Source organism: Embiotoca jacksoni, unplaced genomic scaffold, assembly GCF_022577435.1.
Source record: "Embiotoca jacksoni isolate LCO1_2020_lvr unplaced genomic scaffold, fEmbJac1.0.p SCAF_22, whole genome shotgun sequence".
NCBI classification, from domain to species: domain Eukaryota; kingdom Metazoa; phylum Chordata; class Actinopteri; family Embiotocidae; genus Embiotoca; species Embiotoca jacksoni.
Genome location: NW_027185363.1, coordinates 35348 through 56417, shown reverse-complemented (window position 1 = coordinate 56417; position 21070 = coordinate 35348). Strand labels below are relative to the sequence as shown.

The following is a 21070-nucleotide window of genomic DNA, read 5'->3' as shown; positions in this document are numbered from 1 at the left end:
CTCTGTTATCTGAGACAAAACGCTCTATTTCGAGGCGATGTGAGACTGCTGTTCCTCACCTTGCTTTCTCCAGCGAGGACCCGTAGGCTACGTTAAAGATGAGCTCTCAGAAAGTTTAGCTGACTTTCCCTCTGAGCGCAGCGCCAGATTATCGGGTTTGAGTTACTAGTCAGATACACCTACCTACACCCAAGGTCTGACATCCACATTGTGTCATCGCTTAGCCACAAGATACAAACAGCGGCAGCCAAGAACAGGCCATCCAAATGTCTCGCCAGAGAAACGCACACCACTGCAACTTGAACTTTCTCACACCAACCGCAGGTTTACATCAAATATTCAGGAAGCTTTGCCAACTTTACAGTGTTCGGGCTAAGAGTGCAACCACACCGATATGTCACTGAATGGACACAAATCTGACAGTGTTAATGCTCCTTTTAATTTAAGTTATTACAATAGATTTATATTTATAATGTAATGCAGCAACATGGTCCTCCAACTTTTTCAAATTTCCACAAATTTGATTTGAACAAACTCCTCATTAAAAAACTATTCAAATCAAATATAAAAGACCAAACCCTAAAACTCATTAAGTTAATTGTATATACGGTGGACAGCACACGTAGTACCCATAGGTGTAGAGCGCATTGAAAAGACGCTTTGTTATTTCCTTAAGAAAAGGAAATGTTCACAGTTCTCTTGATCTGGTTGAAATTCATTTACAATTTTGAAGTGCTAAAAGATCCAATGATCTCTGAACCGTATTTCATGCCAGAGAGCTAATAAAAACAAAGGTATTAGTCAAAGTTGTCATATTGACATTTAAGGTGTATTGATAGATTTACGATGTCACCTCAAATCCTTGTTTTGACCCGCTACCGTTTGCCCTGTTAAAGTTACGGCTTTACACGTTGATACAAACTGAACACTTCCTGTATCCGTTTCAAAGCCCGTATTGATTGCAGCTTATATTGATCTCAGCCTAATGTCATACAGAGCCCACAAAACCTATTTGCATAACAAGGAGTGAGAAGGTGATAATCATCCCAAGATCTGACCTGCACTGAGGATCATGAGCAGAACCTGTGCTGTTCTTTTCTTCAGAGGCAGGTAGCAGATTAAAGTCAAAGGGCCCCTCAGTTTTCATTACTGTTTTACTTTGGCATAGAAATGCACTTGAGTTTTTTTCCCCTCTGCAGATTTGTTTGACTGATTTCAGTATACTTTTCGATAGAAAGTGTTCTGAAAGACAAAATTGCAGTGGTAGTGCTTCTAACAGTTTATGAGTGCATAGTCTATTCAGTCACCTCAGTCATTGGATAGGTACTTACACCGCTCAACTCTTAGAAATGGATTCTTTTCCTGCGAACTAGTATGATTTTGGAGAATCGGTTACCTCCACTGACTCATAATAATGTCTCAGTGATGTCTCAGTGAATAGACTTGTTTAGTCTTGTGCTATCTGTTTTTCATATGAAAAGAAAACTGATTTAATATGCAAAACTAATAATGGAGAAAATGCTTTGTCAGATAATGAGTCTCTCTTTAGGATGCCCAAGTGTCTCAGACGCAAACAGGGGAAAAACAAACCGCTTGAAGTTTAAAAGCCACTTGTTGGGAAGGAATTTAAACTTGAAAACTTTACCATCTCTTGAGTAGGCAGTTTTTTTGGGACACCGGAAAGTGGGCAGAGTCCAGAGAAGCAGTTGGTTCTAATGAGCAAGTGTTACCTTAAAGCTGGACTTGGTGTTGTGGGCAGATATGCGGTCAATTTCGTGGAGTGCTGAGTGCATTGGGAAGACCGGGAACATGAAAGAAAGCGCTGAGGTGTACTGAGCTGGCAGTGGAGGTGGAGCGGTGGTGTTTCAACGCTTGTGTGTGTCCCCTGAAGGTCGGATGGCCAGACTGTGCAGCAAATTGAGCTTATTATTTCTGAGAGAAGAATTCCTTTTTAAGAATTATGCCGGGACTGTGTTGCACTTGTTTGCAGCTTGAGCACGACAGCCATGCTTTTCACTCGAGGATGGTGTGACGATGGGACTGCAATCTTTCTGCTGAGTTTTTTGGAGGTGTCTCCGGACTAATTCAGTGAAACATCTGTAACAGGATACTCTCTATCTGATAACCCCAGAGACATGAGCACACACTGCAGCACTGAAACATTAAGATTAAGATGAAGGGCCTGGTGAACGGCGCTTCCTGTCTGTTGGCCTTGTAGATTAAGAAGGACAGTCGCAGCAGGTCACAGAGAGGCCTGACTGAAGTTCTCTGCCAAGGGCTTATAGCTGACATCTTTTACTTCATTATTTGTAATTGAATGACTTGCAGAAAATCTCATTAGTTAAACCACTCTAACGTACTTGTTTGTGGAAGTTTTCTTACGGCCTCTGTAAAAGTATGGAAGAGATTCACAAGCACACACACCGGAGAAGCTGCTCGTCATCAAATCCAAGCAGGTCTTGTTGAAAAGCAGCACGTTAAGTTTAGTTCATTATTAAAGTGCAATCATATCGCCATCAGTGCAACAAAATAATTTTCTTCCCTGCAGTAAATACATGAAGTGCAACAGGCACGTAATCAAAAGCTGGCATCCAGTTTCTTCAACACAGACAGCCTCCGCGTGGCTTATATTTTATGTTAATAGGCTAAAGGACGATTGCACCACACCTTGTGAGACCGCCACTCCTCCTTGTTTGATTTTCAGATGAAGGGTCACCGCGGCATTCAGTCCCTCGACTGCTCATGTGTGTTTAAGAATTCACTGAAGTTGAACTTGGGCACGAAGCCAAAAGATGAGGATGCCTGCAGATTCTACTTGATGTCCTCTGCATGTTTTATTTTTCAGTTTTTTTTATTATGGGATGTCCCCTTCCTTACGTAGGCTTTTTCAGTGGACACCTCAGAAAAATAGCAAATAAGATGTAGAGTGCTTGAAGTTGGTGTGAGTCTACAGACCAGCATTTTTACTTTGCAAGTAGAAATGTTGTTTTTTTTCAAAGCTAGAAACAGCTTTGTATAACTTTCTATACAATTAATTATGCCATTAAGTTCCTGATTGATGTTTTATAAATTGCCATTTTGACATGCCAGTAAAATGTTTAATCTTGCTATAGATCGGACCGGCATTTCGTCATCCGAGGCGGGCTCTCATCACAACGCCCCTTTCTGGAGGAAAACATTGATATTACATTGCACTGATAGAAACGGAGAATCAGAGGAAGTTGAGACTTTTCTCCAAACTTCTGCTTTAAACTAACCGGTTTAAATAGTAACGCTATGCCGAAGAGTTGCTATGTGGTTAGTTGCACCAACAATAATGTGAAAAACTCTTATCTCCAATTTGTTTCCCTGTTATGTCCTAAAACAGATCCTGATAGAAGGGCTCTATGGCACCACTCTACAGAAAGGAAAACTGAAGTGACGAGACTAAGGAGGGATCAAATTCAACTTTTTAATCTATCCAGCGTGTTCTATGGCAGGTAGAGGCAAATATGGCCCCTAGACATAGTGATATATATATATATATATATATAGAGTGTTATTTTTAAAGTAATTTTGATCGCAGTGGTTTACAACGGATTGTTTTTGTAACGCTATTTTACATTGAAGTCTATAGAGAGAGTCGTATGTTTTCCCCCAAAAGGGGGCATGGACGTTTAAGAAAGCCAAAGTTCCCGGAAGTCCCATTTGTTAATTAGCAATAAACACACAGCACAGCTGAGGCTGATGGTAATGTCAATTATTTTTGCAGGTATTTATTCATAAACCAAATTAATTACAAGCAACACAAAAGCAATTAAACATTTGATAAAAATTGAAGGTATTACCAGAGTTGTTAGAATTAATCCTGAGGAGAACATGAATGTGTGTTGCAAATTGAATGGCAATTAATGAATTAGTTCTTAAGACATTAGAGTCAAAACCTTTAACATTAATCTCCTGGTGGTGCCACAGGAAAAGTCAGGGGATCACCAAAGTCAAGAGGATTCATCCTCTGGTACCCATGAGTATCTGTATACAGTCTTATGGCAACATGTGTAGTAGAGTGGAGTTCCTTCAGTTTGGACCAAAGTGTCCAGCAGACAGAAAAAATACTACTGACTTAACATCATTTTCCAAAGTTTTTATGACTTCCTTTTAAACTTTTAGGCACATTAACAAATGGACAGTATAAAATGACTGCGGTCCACTCGCAGTGTGCTGCTGCCTGCTCGCTTGCCTGCTTTGCATTTTGGCTGTGCTGTAAAAACTCTGTTAGGTTTGCAGTTTTTCAATTAGGTCATCATTACTCTGAGTTTAATCTGCTCATGTTTACTGCAACTAACACAACCCCCGGGGTGCATCCCAACATATTTGTCGCCAAGTAATCTCAGGCAGTGCTCAAATTCAATCCCTTTAAATACGACTAGCACTTCTTGAAAAATCTTTTCGATTTTTGTTGCTGTGCGATGAAATGCAGAAAGAAGAGGGGCTGTGCCGTTACTGTACGCAGACGATAGCTGCAGAATGTTAAACAGAAGACAGCCCTTTGCTTTGCTGCAGTAGCTGACCAGTAGAAAAGGGTAGAAACCAAAGGAGGTTTGTGGTTCCCTTCGAGGAAGTTTAAAATAGAAATATTGACGTAAAATCAGGTTTTGTCTGTATTTGTTTTCACCACGTGTGTATTTTAGGGACACAAAACATCATATGTGTGATACGCTAAACACCTCTCCTCTTTGGAGAAAGACCTTCCTTGACATCTTTACATTGAAGCAGTTTACAGATTTTATGTATGAGACTGTTTAAAGATCCCCCCCAGACATGTTTTAAGATGTGTAAATACAATATATATTGTACTTTAAATATGGATGAGTGTCTGATATAGATTTCCACAAAAATGATCAATTATCTTTTAGAAATATTTAAAATTACATGTACGCCATCTCACTCAGTAGAAATATCAAGAATCTATGAAAATACAAATATTTTTAATTTCTAAAGTTAAAGTACTTTAACTGCCACATGTCCTACTTCCCTATAAAGTCCATTCTAAGTGTTTGTGTTTCAGTGGCTTTAACTTTCCTGAGAAACTTGTCCTCTTTAGCAGATGAATATAAAAAATAACTTCTAGTGTTAAACTCTGCTCATTCATCGTTTTGTACAGTGAAGCTGAAGCATTCAAATTTAGCAACAAGAAAAAAAAAACAGTTTTGAGTAGATAGGGGACTTTAAAAATGACAGAAAAGTGACCTGTTTTTATTAAAAACCATTATGATTGAGGTGTGTAAGGTTTCATTTGTAAAATTTCTAGGTCGTGCAGCATAGGATCTCCTTTTGTTCTTAAACCAGAAATGTTGTATATTGTAGTGTTTCTAATTAATCATTTCAAATAATAAGTTGTGTTTGTGCGCGTGTCTTGATGTGTTTGTGTGTGTGTGTATCTGTGTGTGTGTGTGCATGCATGTTAGCAAAAGAAGTGTGTGGCTCATTCGTATTTGATCCATCATCACCTTTGTATTTATTGAGAGGACGTGTTGTGGGCTCTGGTTGCGCCTCCGGACTCATCGTATGTGTCCTAAGCTCACCTACAGAAAACAGCAGTTAAAAAAATTATAGGATTAGAAATCGTTCAATGATTCACATAAACAGAAAACAACCCCATGTTGGGGGCAGAGCTGTTTAGATTACTTGATACATGAATAATCATTTGAACAGACTGATGCAGTTTATTGTTACAGACTTTTGCTGTTGATCTGTTTAGTTTGTTTTCATCGTGCTGGACTCTCTCCTCTAGCCCACCACAGAAGAAAAGTTTCAGAGCTCATTTGGATGTAAATTGCAGCTTTAGTTTTTTTACAGTACTGGATAAACAGTGTTTGAAACATTTGAGTAATTGATCCAGGAATAATGCGTTCGCTGAAAGAGTCTGTCAGGGAGAGTTTAACAGTGGGGGATAAAGCTATCTGCTCTTGACATTATTTACCTCTTGTCCTGGAAATAGGTTGAAAGTGGTGCCAGCTCTTCTCCATGCTCTTCCAAAACTTGACACAGTATATTGAGAGCCTTAAAGCGCTATTGATCAGCTCCCCTTTCAGCCTCGGTCTCTGCCCCCGTCCTGCTGTCTCTGCTCTTCTTCAGAGTGGAGAACACCTGAAATATATGCGATGAAAACATACGGCCACTTCCCAGTTAGAAAAACAGATAAACAACAATACCTTGTGCTTTTTGTCAAGCATATTTATGGAGCATATTTCCAACAGACAGAAGGCCACTGTATTACTCTGTAATACATCGCTCTCTGTGCTGAAAGGTGCAGCAAGGTATCTGCCTGCCTTGAAGACGTGACTCACTCTCTGCACACCTTGATGACAAGATGAATGAAATTAACATACTAGTCACTTGTAATTACAATATTTAGCCAGCTGATCAAGTTTAGCCCCCTGGCACCTATCAAAGGGCAGCTGCTGAAGTGTTGGGATGCAGGTAAAAGAGACAGGGGTGTCAAATTCAATGAGCATCTTCCTTTGTTACTCATCCGATCCTTACCCCCACTGTTTACAAATGAAAACCCATCCGAGCAGACGCCCTTCCACCTGGTGACACTGCAGTATTTGTCAGAGGTGGTTTTCATCTCCAAACAGACCCCAAGGTTTTTTTCCCCCTCGCTCCCCTGCTCTCAATATACTGGCTTTTGAAGCATGCAGGATGCAGACATATTTTTTTATTCCTGCATGGTATTGCACAGACTGCTTCTCTGCATGTCATTTGAAAGGCTTGAATCCCTCGGGCCACACACTTTTTGACAGTCTGTGGGACAACAACAACAATAAAAATGCTCATAGTTATTTTTTCCCCCTGACTTGGAGCATGAATAGAAACTTGAGAAGTGGGAGTTTGAAGAACTGCAAAAGGCATGATCAGTTAATTTATGATATTTGATAACAATGAACTGTCTTGGAGGAGAAAGAGGAGCGGGCATTTCTACAACACCAACTCAGGTTTTTTTTTTTCCCCGGTGGGGGAAGAAAAACTTTCATAGACTGGCCTCAAGTGTTTCAAACTGTACTTGTGCGCTAATTAGAGCTGATTGTTCCGGTCATCTGGTGTCCACATGCTGGGTCACTGCTGGATAGTTTGAACTCATTGGGAATTCATGATTGGCCCAGTCAGAATCCCCTTCAGAAAAGCCTTAACAAAATCCAAAGAAATCAGACTCCCTCCACATTGTCTTGTCATACTTAAGGATGTTAGCAAGATGTTGTCTCAAAGTGCTTAATGAATATTTGATTTTGACTCCAAAATTAAATCTTATCTGATCTCCTCCTAGACAGCCCATTGGGAATAATCAGGCGAGTTGGATGAGGGTGGGTGGATGAGGGAGATTTGCCTCTGTGATAGACTTTTTTTTGTCTTGCTGCAAAAGGTATGGGAATGTCATCCTCAATCCAGCTTTGCACATTGTGTGTGTGTGTGTGTGTGTGTGTGTGTGTGTGTATGTGTGTGTGTGTGTGTGTGTGTGTTTTTCTTTAATACGGTATCTTTGCATATGCACTGTGGGCCTTTGGACTGACAATTCAAGCATGGCTGTCAGCTATTTTCAGCACACAACATGTTTGAAGTGATGATTTGCATTGCCAAAACTTTTCTTGTGGCAGCGTAAAACTCTGTGAAGATTTTTTCAGCAAAGCGTGACAATGAGAAAACTGTTAGTTTTAATTTGATGCAGCAGTACATGCATTTTTATGGATGCACTGACATACATCTGTTGGGCTCTCATATTCAAAATAAGTTTGACCTGCGGTACTCTATACAGTCGCTTACAGCAACATGGCCTGTCTCTTCGTCATTTGAAAAAAAAAAAATCTAAAATTGTAACTTCTATGTTAATGTAAGAGGAAGTGATTTGGCCTTAGACTCATTTTTGTTTTAACCCTTTACATCACTCATCTCCCCAAATTGTTCATTTTGAATCGACAGACGCTGAACATGAACCACATGTTCAGTGGTTTTAGTTTGAAATCATTCCACCAAATTTTTATAGAGAAAACATTAGCTTTTTTTCTGCCTTCATGTCAGTTTAAGTTTCCCGCCCATAAACACGTCTCTCCATTAAAACTGCTTCAGATAGAAATGATTAAAAAAGCGAAGAACAGTAGAGATGAATTCTCTTGTAAATTCACTAAATGGGCCTTTATTTTTGATACGCAGAGTAGCATTCTTTTTAGACTGAGTTAAACTGGCTTTTTGAAACAGGTGTCTCACCTTGCATCATCCCTCTTCCCCCTCCTCAGCCACCTCCACCCACCACCCCTATTTGGTTCACACAGCACCATGTCGCTCCTCAGCATGCTCGCACTCAAAGAAACTGTGTCCAGTCTTCCTGACTGTGTCTCCCACTTCTGCTTATCTTCGTTACCTCAGGTATCATGACAAACAGGAAGTGACCAGTAACTTCCTGGGAGCCATGTGGCTCATCTCGATTACCTTCCTCTCTATTGGCTACGGGGACATGGTACCACACACGTACTGTGGGAAAGGCGTGTGTCTGCTTACAGGGATCATGGTAAGTTCCTCTTGTCTTCACTCAGATTAATACCGTACGTCTCACCGGATGACTCTGACTGGAGCAGAACTAAACCTTAGCTCATCCAGCTTCACTATGATTAAACCTTTTACTAAAATATATATATATATATATATAAATATAAATAAAAGCAACAGAGAGAGTTGTGTTTGTCTCGGTGGAGATACTGACACAAAGTGTCCAAGCTGAAATAATTTAACACGGCATCTTAAAATTCACTACATTCTAGTTCACCTGCAACTTTGCCACTTGTTTGAGACATAACGAAAATAATTATCATAAAGAATCACCATCAGTTATGTCTACCATGTTCTCCTATATATGTACTGTATCCCTCTCTCTGTTGCTCCATTTGGTACATACTGGTGCATGTGTTTAATGGTCCTCATGTCGAGCTTGAACATCTGTTGTTATTGTGTTCTACCGAGCTGTTAAAAAGAAGCTGGAACTGCCTGAGAGTTGTTTACGAGGGTGATCGAAAAAGTTCAGAGATTGCTCCCGTTGCACACGAATGTGCACGGAGCAGGGGGAAGCTATAACCTTTGTGAGTTCAGGTTCTATCACTTCATCAACACTAGCTCGTGAGATACCCTCATTTTTGTGACAGCTGGTCCGCAGTGAATTCACCATGCACCTGACACTTGACCAGAAAGCGCACATCAACGTTTGTGTAAAAATTCTGGGGGAAGAGAAAGAACGGGGGGGGGGGGGGGGGGGGGGGGGGGGAGCCCAATCCATTGAGTAGCCGTGGTGGGGAGTAATGATTGTGATGTTGAGCTCCAAAAACTCAACATGCTGTGAGTTGGTGCATTGTCTCGTTAGAGAAGTGCTATCGCTCCACATTCTCTTTGTTTTCGTCTCACTATCAACACGGGAGTGCTACTGAGATCTCAGTAGCACTCCCGTGTTGATAGTGAGACCCTGAGGGACAAATTCACGCTGCACAACCCAGCGAATGTCGAAGAAAATCCACCTGGTTGCTCCTGACTTGTTCTGTCTCGGATAGTGTCGTGAATGTCACTCAAAACACCTCTGCGGGCTCGTTGCTTCATTACCGTAAGCTTTCTGAAAACATTGCATTGTCGCAGATTTCCAGAGTTTGACACAAAATTTGACGAGCAACCTCTGTTCATGTCCACAGAGAAACAGCAGATGTGCCCAGACCAGCAGTCCCAAAAACGTGTGTAACTCAGAAACAGATGTTGATCAAGTGACGAAACTTGGAAGATTTACTCATGAAAGGTTATTGTTCCCCCTTCTCTGTGAACGTCACTGAACTGCGCACCGTTCACGTGCAAAAGGAGCAGTTTCTGAACTTTTTGATCCACCCTTCACGTGTATGTAGTGCAAAATGAAGCACTTGCTGTTTTGTGTAAACTGCTACTACGTTGTCTCTTCACTGCTGATTAACATTGTAAAGTTAAAAAAAAAAATTAAAAAAATCACGAACCAAATGTCACCGTGTTTGTTTGACTGTGTCTTTGTGCTGCATGCAGGGAGCTGGTTGCACTGCGCTGGTGGTTGCAGTGGTGGCCAGGAAGCTGGAGCTGACCAAGGCTGAGAAGCATGTCCACAACTTCATGATGGACACACAACTCTGCAAACGAGTGAGTCACAGTGTGTTACTGCATTTTTAGTAGCTGTTACAATGAATCGTTGTTTTTAAAAACAAGGCTTGTAACTCTTAAAACAAAGTTGTGTCTCCTTACTCCACACAACCATTTGTATATGAATATATGTTGTTTCACACGTCAAATAATACACATTATAAATAATACAGGCTCTTAGTTTAAATGTCAGACTGTGCATTTAGATTTTTTTTTTGAAGGGCCTTCAGAAATAGACTAAAACCACACTTGTATGCAGGAATATGTGGGCTCCAGGGCCTAACAGAAATCCAAAACTACCCACAAGTAAAATGTGACCATTATAAAAGATAATAAATAAAGAAAAAGGTAAAAAGACAAATTCAGATATTTTTTTTTTGAAAGGTTTACAGGCTGTACTCATTATACTGTTTGGGGCTGACAAACAAAAGGGGGAAGTAAAGAAATTCTGATGTCAATATATCAGCTGAAATTTGGTTATCAAACACTTCTGACAAAAATATGTAATTGAGGCAGGATAGTTTACAGTTTACATATGTATGCGAACTTTATTGCCCAAAATGACATCAATTCAGTGAAACAGGAAACTTCTGTTGAAATGAAATGGGCATAATTGTAAAAAGCTATTAAAATGTGGTTTTACAAATTCTAAATTAACCCCAGACAACTTTTTTTGCATTACGTTCTGTAAAAAAAAAAGTTCTCCTTTACTTCTACACCAATATATCTGTGATAGGCCAGACTGAGCGGATAGAATTGGCCAACCAATATTACCTGTATTATCTTGTATTGTGAAAACTATAAACTCCCCTTTAGTATCAAATCTGCTGAGTATGCGCCTCATCTTTTTAAAAGCTTTTAAAACCTATCTGTGTAGGCTGACACTTTTATAACGTATTATTGATTTCATGTCGTTTCTTTTATGTCTTTGTGTTTGACCATTTTCTAAGATTATTGTTGTATTTCATATTATTTTAACGTGAAGTTGTTTTTTTGACTTTCATTTTCCTCTGCAGTCTCCTTTTGTTGCAACTTGGTATTGATAATCACAGGAGGCTCATGTTCAGATTTTAATGTTAAACCAGGGCAGTTTACTGCACATCAAATATCTTTCTCTCTGTTGTTTCACAGGTAAAGAACACAGCTGCCAATGTACTCAGGGAAACATGGCTCATTTACAAACACACCAAGTTGGTCAAGAAGATCGATCACGCCAAGGTGCGGAAACACCAGCGCAAGTTTCTCCAAGCCATTCACCAGTAAGTCCTGCTTTACATTTGTTTCACGTAATCTAATGTAAATATGACGTGTTGTTCACCACCAAGGGGAATCTCTCAGCATGTCCAAAAACTATTGATAAGTTACTAAAAGATGTTCTATCCATGTTAATGTTATCTATGGTTCAAAAATATTTAGGCTGTTATTGACTGTATTACTAATTATCTGATCAAATGTAGCTGTAGCTCTGTATTTGTTTTGTCCTTTGATTGTTATGCTCACACACATGTAAACTCTCACAATCGCACACACACACACACACACACACACACACACACTGCAATCTAGTGTAATGGTCCTTCCTATTCCCCTCCCCTCCCCTCCCCGTTCCCCCTCTCCCTCCGACCCTCTCTTACCCCGTGCTTACAGTGACAAGTGTAATGGTTTCACTCGTTTCGTGAATGTTGTGGGGTTAAAACTCTGTACTGTGTTCTGTCTTTGTTTTGCTCTATCACTGCAGAGCTCAGAAGTAAGTTGAGTCTTCTATGTATCCTCCTCCTACTGTTTCCTCAACATCCTCCTCCTCCTCCTCCTCCTCTCTCCATGTCTGCGTTTGACATGCATGAAAAAAAAAAAAGCGTTTGTCACCAAAAAAAGAAAAAGAAAAGAAAAAAAAAAATGCTGGATGCTGAATTGTTTTAGTTTTGTTTTCTTTACTTCAATGTTCCATTTACTTCCCTCTCCCTCCCATTCTCCCTTGAATGGAATGAAAAAAAAAAAAAAAAAAAAAGCATCAACATTTTGCCACCAGTGTCAGCAGTGGAGGGTTGTCTGGACAGAATGTGTGAAAGAAAAAGCATCTTGTACAGAATGAGCTTGGAGCTTCGTTGGCTTGGCCAGCACCTCATAATCATCTACAGTGTAGTGTATAATGTTGCCCATCATTAATATAGCTGCTCTGGGGGCTATATTAACCTGCATCAGCAGAACTCATCCTACACTCCTGATGGTTTTGTGATGACGTAAATACACACAATGTAAAAGTCCTAATGAGGTTCAAATGTTCTCTGTTTTGATTTTTCCTCTCTAATATGACATCGAACAACAAAGCGTGCACGCGACATCGATGACACACAAAGAGGCACAACATGCACGTCGGGGTTTCGCAGGATACAATTATACACAAAATATGCCACACTAACGAGTTTTCAGCTTTTAGCCCTTATTCTTCGACGGCCAGGAGGGACAACAAAGCCGAGCAAACAGACACATACAACCTGAAACGGTGTCCCGCAGAGATAGAGCCGTAAGCCAGCGGCCTCACTCCACTCTGATTTACTGATTTGCACATGAATGAATGCCCTTGAATGTCATCCTGTCTCATAATTTGCCAAACAGGGAAATTCTTCCTCTCGCACGATCAGATGATGCCACCGCTAACAATGACACATTATCCACATCAGCGCTAACGGTCCTGGCAGTGCCGTAATGTATTTGATTAGCGATAAGGAGGCACAGTGTTGAAGGCATCACAAAACATGTCCGATGTATCAACTTCCTAAAAAAAAATGTCTCTGTTGCCGTATGTTCAGCAGTTTCATTAGACATTTTATTTCTGGCAAGCTTCATCTTTTATCTGTGACATCCACACACACTCACACATGCACACACATGCATAAACAGACACCACTGAAAACGCTCACGTTTCATTGTGCACAAAGTCAGCCATGATCACTGCACGCTTACTGAATGACTAGTGTGTACATATGAAGTCCTACCACTGAGCTGTGTGTAGCACTGATGAAGGGCATGCCATCTTTTTCCTTTTTTAATATCTTACTTTTGGGGTGGAAAGAGATGAGAATGTTTTGATTTCAAACATGTTTTGGGGTTTTTCTCATATGGAAGCATATTGCATTCTTTGCTGGAAAAAAATAGCGTTTTGTCGTAGTAACAATAGATTTGTTTCGCATTGTACTTCAGATCTTTTTTACTCTTTTTCAAAAGCAGTTTCTTTTTTGGGTTGTAACAAGATCATGTCTCAGTATCTCAACTATTTTGTCATTACAACAAACTTACTTGCAGCTGCCTGCTGCATAAAACCGTCGCGTGATGATGAGAATAAGATCCTGTTATGACGGAAAAAGACCTAGAATAGAACATGATCAACACAGGCTTTATTTTTTCAAAACGAGTGTAGTATGCTTCTGTAATTTGCATGTTTTGGTTGGTATTGTATTGACCAAGACCAGGAATGCTTGTATATATACTACATATAGACATATATATTTCTGTATATATGTATATATATAGATATGTAAAGTACATACGTTTATGATGCATGTCTGTCTATCTCTCTCCAATGTCATCAATGAGAGAACACTCCTGATAAAACATGTTGTTCCTCCTCCTCTTCCTCCTGCTTTCTTCTCTATTGGTTCTTCTCTGTCCCCTCTTGACCCCAAACAACCCGTCTCTCTGTGCTCTACTCCTGAAAACCGCCCTGTCTTCCCCGTCTCTCCTGATTCCCTCATCCTCTCCTCCTTCATTCTCTCCTTTGTCCACCTCCTCCTTCCTTTTTTTTTTTCCTGTTTACACCTCCCTGTGCCCCAATTCAGACTGCGCAGTGTCAAGATGGAGCAGAGGAAACTCAATGATCAGGCCAACACCTTGGTGGACCTGGCAAAGGCAAGTCTTCAAAAAAAAAAACTGTCAGTTAGTTACTTTAAAGCTGCTTTAGTCAAGATTTTATATTAACAATAAATCAGTGGTGAAATCAGAGAGGGGTCGCTTGCAGTGATGAACTCCGTGGATAAGTGTTTGACGGCACTTCTTTCCCTCAACATTTGTTTTTGTTGGGTTTTCAGAAACATGACTCTAAACAAAGCTGTTTTTTATATGTTAAATTATTTACTGCAAGTATTTTACTTAAATGGAAGGAAGTCGGTGACATGATATCAATCTAAACAGCCACCGAGCCATATATTGTCAGGTTTTGATGTGATCAGTGGCACGAGCATGAGTGTCTCTCACCACGGTTGATTCTGGTGTTCCTCCTTTATTTCAGTTGATTTAAATTGATACTCACTTATCAAGACAGGCCCGGCCGGTGGAAGTTGGTGGGCTTCTCTCTGAGGTTATCACATGAACTAAGGGAGTAACCCCAAAGTAGGGAGTTATGACTTTCTTACGGTGTTCTTGCTACATACAGTAAACTGCATTAAAACCGCTAGCTCCTGCACCTCGTCTTGGTATGATACTGTTTCAGCCATCCTGGCATTACATCAAGTTAAAGATACTGTTTCATACTTTTTGACAAGTAGGCAAAATAAATACCCGACGGTAGGCTTTTGTAAACAAAAGTCATGTTTACGTTCCCTGTTTCTCACCAAAAGGTATTGTGTATATGTTTGAGGCCTAGTAAACATGTTCAGTGGATTTTCTTCCTCATGAAACATTTGAAAACAGAATTCCAAACTGTTTGCTAGCAGTCTTCATCTTTTTTGTTTTTGCCTTCGCGGGCACACGCAGCTACATCTTTTGGCACTAACTATCGATCAGTGAAATAGTGTAGAATCATTGCTATGACTGTATATGTTGTGCATATGCATGAACTACAAGCAAAGCTGGGACTCTCTCTTAAAAACGTTGCTCCATTGTGCTGCTACTGGCCAAAACTCCACAGGATAACTGTAAGGTCCAGAATATACTCCTTAGTGGGTGCATATGCAGACATCTGCAGGCAACACGGATGCTTGGTAGTTCTGTTTATGTTCTTCTCTGAAGTCTGCTTGGAGAACGCTTTCCACACATGGTTCAATAGATCATCCTGTACAGGAAGACAATTTTCTAAATTCTGGGCAATTTCCCTGTGAATTGTAGAGATGCGGGTAGCGACAGACCTCTTCACACAGCCTCTCTTCAAATTCTTTGGTTATTGTGTTCGTTGTGTGTGCACAGTGGGTGCCTCTGTAGCGTAATGGTTGTGCAGACAAGTCACAACAAATTGAAGGTACGCAGAGGTCTGCCTTCGTCTAAACCCTCTGATGATGAAATTTATGTCACGGACCCCCTTGCAGACATGGAAAGTGTTAATACCTGTGTAAGAACAAGTCTAATTTGGGCATTAAGTCCTAATGTTGCCCTGGACTTTGACATTAAGTCCAATACCATGGTCTAAAAGACATAATTATTAAACAGATGTAAGTCATTGCAACACTCAAAATCAAGACAGATCTAGAGTGTCATTCTTTGTTTGGGTCGTATGATCTGTAAAATCAGCACAGACCATACTGGGCAAATTGTGTCCGAAACTGTCTACTGTATTATTAATGGATGGCCAATGTAATGTGATATCTGTGAATTAAATCTAACCAAACTGCCCATGCTTCACCTTAAAACCCATTTTTGGTCAACATATAAGCCGCTCTCCAGAGTTTTGGCTCAAGTGCAGGACTGTCACTTAGTTAAAGAGCTCGAAGAACCTGAACCCGAGCGTGCACTGTAAACAGTGTCTGTCGGTAAGAGGGTGAATACAGTCATGGCTCAGTAGCTTCTGTCCTGCTGTACCGACGTCAGCTGACCCACCAGAGCAGAGAGGGGGTTCAAAGGGAGGTGCATGACTGCAGCTCCATTTGATGTGGATGGCATTTGCACTCCAGTGTGTATTTTGAAAGGCTCTAAGGCCAACCCCTTTAATGTGTGTTTACCTGCCCTTACTGTGCTCAGTGGTCAGATCTATCTGCGTACACAGTACACCAGTTCAACAGCCCTCTTTTTAAGCCCTATAGAGAAGTAAGACTTTGATTTCTGGGTTATACATTGTTAGGTTCAGAACCGTAACATAGCGCTGATAGGATAAGAATCAAACCCACAGTCAGACAAAAACAAAGCTTGACACGATATCTGAGTTTTACTTGCAGCAAGGGAAGTCCGTGCAGGGTCTTAGAGTTGTAAGCTCTTCACCTGGCATCAGCCAACTCCGAATCAGACTTCCCTCTTTGCTCCTTTTATTGTATACATGGGGTTACAAAACATCACGTGATTATATTCCTATAAGTATGTGCACATGTTGTATAACTTGAGTGCATAGGGGTTCAATGCTCTTCATACCTTATGGGTATGTTTTCTTTTAACCTATGTGCTCTACTAAATTAAAGCCAGTTCCTCCTCCTCCGGGATGATGTGTGCTGTCAGAAAGGAATTCGTCATCTATGCATGTAGTAGTGACCTTTCAACTGCTACCTACATAGACCAAAGGAAACTTTTGCACACATGGTAGTACTTAATTTACACACTGACAATGAGCTACTGTTTTTCCTAACATACATAAAACAACACATTTGATTTCCGAGTTGCGCTCAAGTCTGGAGAAGACCTTAAATAGATATTTTGTGACTGTTAAATTGCATTGTCCCTTTGAATTCACTATGTAAAACTAAAGACTGCAGTATATATGATATATCATTCATTTTATAATATAGGAAATTGTCATAGTTTACATTAAAAAAATTACTTGCAGATAACACAGACTGTAACAATGCATCCACTGCAGAACAATAAGTACCTAAATAATGGAAACACTTTTCATGATATGAGACCTTCTCTGGCTATAGATGGACCTGAGAAACCGGTAGTTAAATCTAGGGGAAGATAAAAATCTATGCTGACTTGCTGAAAGTATACAGCTCTTCTTCATACTGCTTCCTGGCATTATTTCTGTCTCTTTATACTGAATAAGGCTTAGACTGTCTTCTCACGGAATTTATTATGAAGTGTTATATGGACGTTTTTTTTCCCTGGCGAGGTATACATACCGTATCATCTGGCAATTTTCATTGTTGCACCTCATTTTGTGGATATTAAGTTGTAAAACGGCTGGTTAATGTTTCTATCTTTCCTCTCCCTCCTTTGTTCCGCCCTCCTCCTCTTCCTCCTCTGTCCTCCTGTTCCTGCTTCTCCCAAAACACATTTACTTTCTCTCCTTCATTAGACCCAGAATGTGATGTATGACCTGGTGTCAGAGCTGCAGGAGCGCAGTGAGGAGCTGGACAAGCGCATCGGCACATTGGAGGACAAGCTGGACTCGGTGACGGGCAGCCTGCAGGCGCTGCCCTGCCTCATCTCCCAAGCCATAACCCAGCAGCAGCAGGACTTCCTGGACGGCTTTGTTCACCGCTTTCGGCCCGCTTCGCTAGCCTCCGAGCGTTCTGAACGGTCTGAGCGATCCTGGACTTCCACCGCCCGAAGGCGGCGCTCTCCCTCCACAGCACCACACACCTCCTCCGATAGTGGATAACCTTGAGAAACCCTCTGTAATCACCTTCGAGCCCACCTTCCCCAAACCAACGCGTCACCTCATTCTGTCCCGCCCAAAGCCGCCCCCGTGTCCGCTGGCAAGTCCATGTCTGGACTAATAATGAACCCATATCTTGACCTCTGACCTGATCCTTGCCCTTATTCCCTCCCTGCCCCTCATCCCCTCTTTCCCTCCTCACCCAACAAAAAAAAAAAAAATCCAAAAACCAATTCCTCTGTGACTGAGCCTCTCAGCACAGGCCTGGATTAGAGCTACTCGAACAGAACAAAGAAAGGCAAACAAAGACTTAAATCAAGAAAAAACTCAAATGCATCCAAAAAAAGAAAAAGAGAAAAAAAAAAATTAAAAATGACTGAAAAACCGAGATAAAGTAGAGATATGGTTTATGTTTTAGCCATTGTATGGCTGTCCAAGTTAGCTTTTTTGTAAAAGCCCTTGTATAGTTAAAAAAAAAAAAGACTGAGTTCAGGGTTGCTGGGGTGAGAGCTGGCTATCACACCGGAGAGTCCTTAACCACGACGTTGGTCTGCGGAGCTGAGGGCCTCAGCTCACCTGCTGGCCCTCTGAGGCCATGGAGGACATCTGTCCACCCATCCGTCTGTCTATCTGTTTGTCCAGTGAGGAGCACGAGACAAACCATTGGATTTCCCTTTCAAAAGACTAGTGTCGTGGATTCTTTCCCATAGGTTAGGGTGAAAGCTTGAGGAGAGGCTGCAAAAGCTCTGACTTCAGGTCAGTGTCTGAAAATGCACTTAAGGGGGAGGGGAAAATGTCACACAAAAGAATAGCAAAGGGGATGCACATGGCATTACTACTGGTAAAATTTACACAATTGCCAACTTCAAGGTATCAGCTTCCTTGTTCTTACCAAGGGAAAAATGAGAGCGACTATCTTTTTTAGTTACATATTGACATGTGATTTTTCAGTGCCTGAATGTATAAATAGTAGAGGGTTATTTAATTACTAATTTCAGAGCTTTTTTACGATGTTAACAGTCTGAATACAACATTGCATTCCTTTTTCAGATACATTCCTCTCCAACAATTTAAAGAAAATGTCTTAATGTAATGCATAACATTGCCTCCATCACACCGCAACTCTAAATGTTTTGAAAACCGTTTTTTTTTTTTTTTTTTTTCTATTTCTACTAACACAGTGAGAAATGAAAAAGTTCAGAGAGTAAGCGAACGTGAGACAGACTGAGAGGATATTTGTGAGCGTGTTTGTCAGAGAATGAGTTCACTTTTAGCCGAGTGCTGCACACTCATACACACAATAATGAAATATGTAGTAGTCTACCAATCTCACCACCACTAATTAGAGCTTCCTGTGGTCTTCGGTAAATGGCATGGCTTCAGGTCTGCTGGTAAAAGGCCACAAAGGCACACGTCACCGGTCGAACTGAAGCCCTTTTGCATGCTTCTGTGCAAAAATGACAAATGGACCACAATCTTCCTCGGATGGCTGATGATTTACATCATTTTTGATTTTATTATGTTCACTTTTGTCGTTTGTTGCTTTTCGTTTGTTGTTTTTTTTTTTTTTTTTTTTTTTTTACAAATTTTTACTAATTTCCTTTTTTACTAGGATAATTCGAGTTTTTAGAGTTGCAGAACCAAGAGAGTTGCAGTAATGTGATTCTGTAATGCATTCCCTGTTTAAAATATGCCACGAGGAGAACAAAATTTATTATTACAAACAGATCCTGAAAGGATACAAATAAAAGCGCTGAAGAAACTTTGATGTTTACAGAACAGTGATATTGACCCCTCAGTAAACGTAAAGGAATAGTTTGACATTTTGTTAAGCTTTCGTGCCGAGAGTCAGATTATTACAACTATCAAGTCTGTATTGTAAATATGAAATTAGATTTAAAAGCGCTTACCTGGCTAATTGAGCAAATCACTTTTCCCCCTTCAAAACTGCCACATGACATTTTTCAGCGCCGTATCACGGCGAAGTGTGTAATACACACGCCCGTCCACTAAAGCGAAACAGGCGGGAGCTATGCCCGGCGTTGTCCAGGCGTGAGAGTAACACGTACAGGCGTGCGTATTCCACGATTCGCGGCGATACCGGGTTTCAGCTTTACACTTCAGTTTTAATGTTTGCATCTAGTTAACCCAAGCTTGCCGCTGGCCTCGGTCAATCCTAAATTACCAAACTTTTCCTGCCAAAGCTCACAAAACAAGAGCTAAAAACAACACGTTACAGTTTTATTTGGGGGCAAGTAACTCCCTAAAGCAACAGGCTGAGCTAACCGGTTGCTGACAGCGTCTTTATATTTGCTGTACAGACCTGTGCTTGGGTGACTCTCAGCAGGAAGGCAGAATGCCGAGCTTCTCTTTGAGCATTACTGGGCCTCTGTTTTGACTTTCTAAATGACACGGTGATCGACGAGAAAGTAGATAATATAAGAAATATTGAAGGTACGGTGTGCGACACATCCCAGAGTCGTGATGACTTGCAAAGTTTTTGATTTGAAGACACATATTGAGGGTGTTCTCAAAGCACACGTGAAGTAACGGGAGGAAGTCAGCGGGTTAGCGGGCGAGCATGCTGTAGTTTGAATGCTAGATAATCTGAGTCCCAAAAGGATGTTAGTCCTAAAAAAAAAAATCATCTTTATGGGCCCTTAAGCTAACAGACAAATAGGATAATTATTTGTTCCTCGGTCTTAATTATTTCCAAGCTTCTTCAGGCTTAACAGGGTTGAAGTCAAACCCTGTGAGACAGTGGACGCGTCCACTCTCCCACAGGCTCTGGACCGGCCAGAGAGCACTTCATTTAAGAACATACTCAGTTTGCTACGAGTGGAACTTAATCAAGCATGAATTTTAGCTTTTTTCCTTTCAACTTGAGTTGATGAAGCATGACTCTTTACTGCCCCCACCTCTAGCCACTTCTCATATAGCACTACACTCCACCCCGTTCGTATGAAGGGATCTATCACGCCGTTACAGTCTCCGGTTCAATCAGTGTCCTCCAATGAGTCGGGACGGCTAATGGAAGACTATCTCCTTGATTACGACCTCACCTGCCTGTTCGTATCCAAGGTTTCCATCTCTTCATTACATCTGAGGTTTAGCCTCACGTTTTGTCATATGTCATCATTAAGAGCATCAATCCCCAATACACAAAGAGGCTTCCCAAACGGCCTGCAGCAAAGACCTTTAAGTGGTTCAGACGGAAAAAAAAACAGAAAGAGAGAAAGGAGGAAGCGAGGAAACCCCAGGTCATGTTCCAGTTTGTGTAATATTTAGTTACACCAAGAAGGATCACAGATGCTGGAGTGTGTTCCCCAGAGAGAGGTGACGGTGCTGGTGTTTAGGACGTCATCCTTCATCAGGCCGCAGGAAGAA

General features: G+C 40.9%; 1 protein-coding gene across 2 annotated transcripts in view; it reads left to right on the top strand.

Moving 5' to 3' along the window:
- The window catches only part of kcnn1a (potassium intermediate/small conductance calcium-activated channel, subfamily N, member 1a), a 54142-nt gene extending 33072 nt beyond the window's left edge, over positions 1-21070 (top strand). Inside the window, exons 5-10 of one of the 2 annotated variants that reach the window (XM_069157002.1) lie at positions 8401-8542; positions 10060-10170; positions 11302-11429; positions 11909-11917; positions 14007-14076; positions 17381-21070. In XM_069157002.1, coding sequence (XP_069013103.1) covers positions 8401-8542; positions 10060-10170; positions 11302-11429; positions 11909-11917; positions 14007-14076; positions 17381-17686 — 766 coding nt within the window. In that variant the 3' untranslated portion in view covers positions 17687-21070. The remainder of the gene's footprint in view (positions 1-8400; positions 8543-10059; positions 10171-11301; positions 11430-11908; positions 11918-14006; positions 14077-17380) is intronic. The other variant, XM_069157003.1, reaches the window with a different exon arrangement.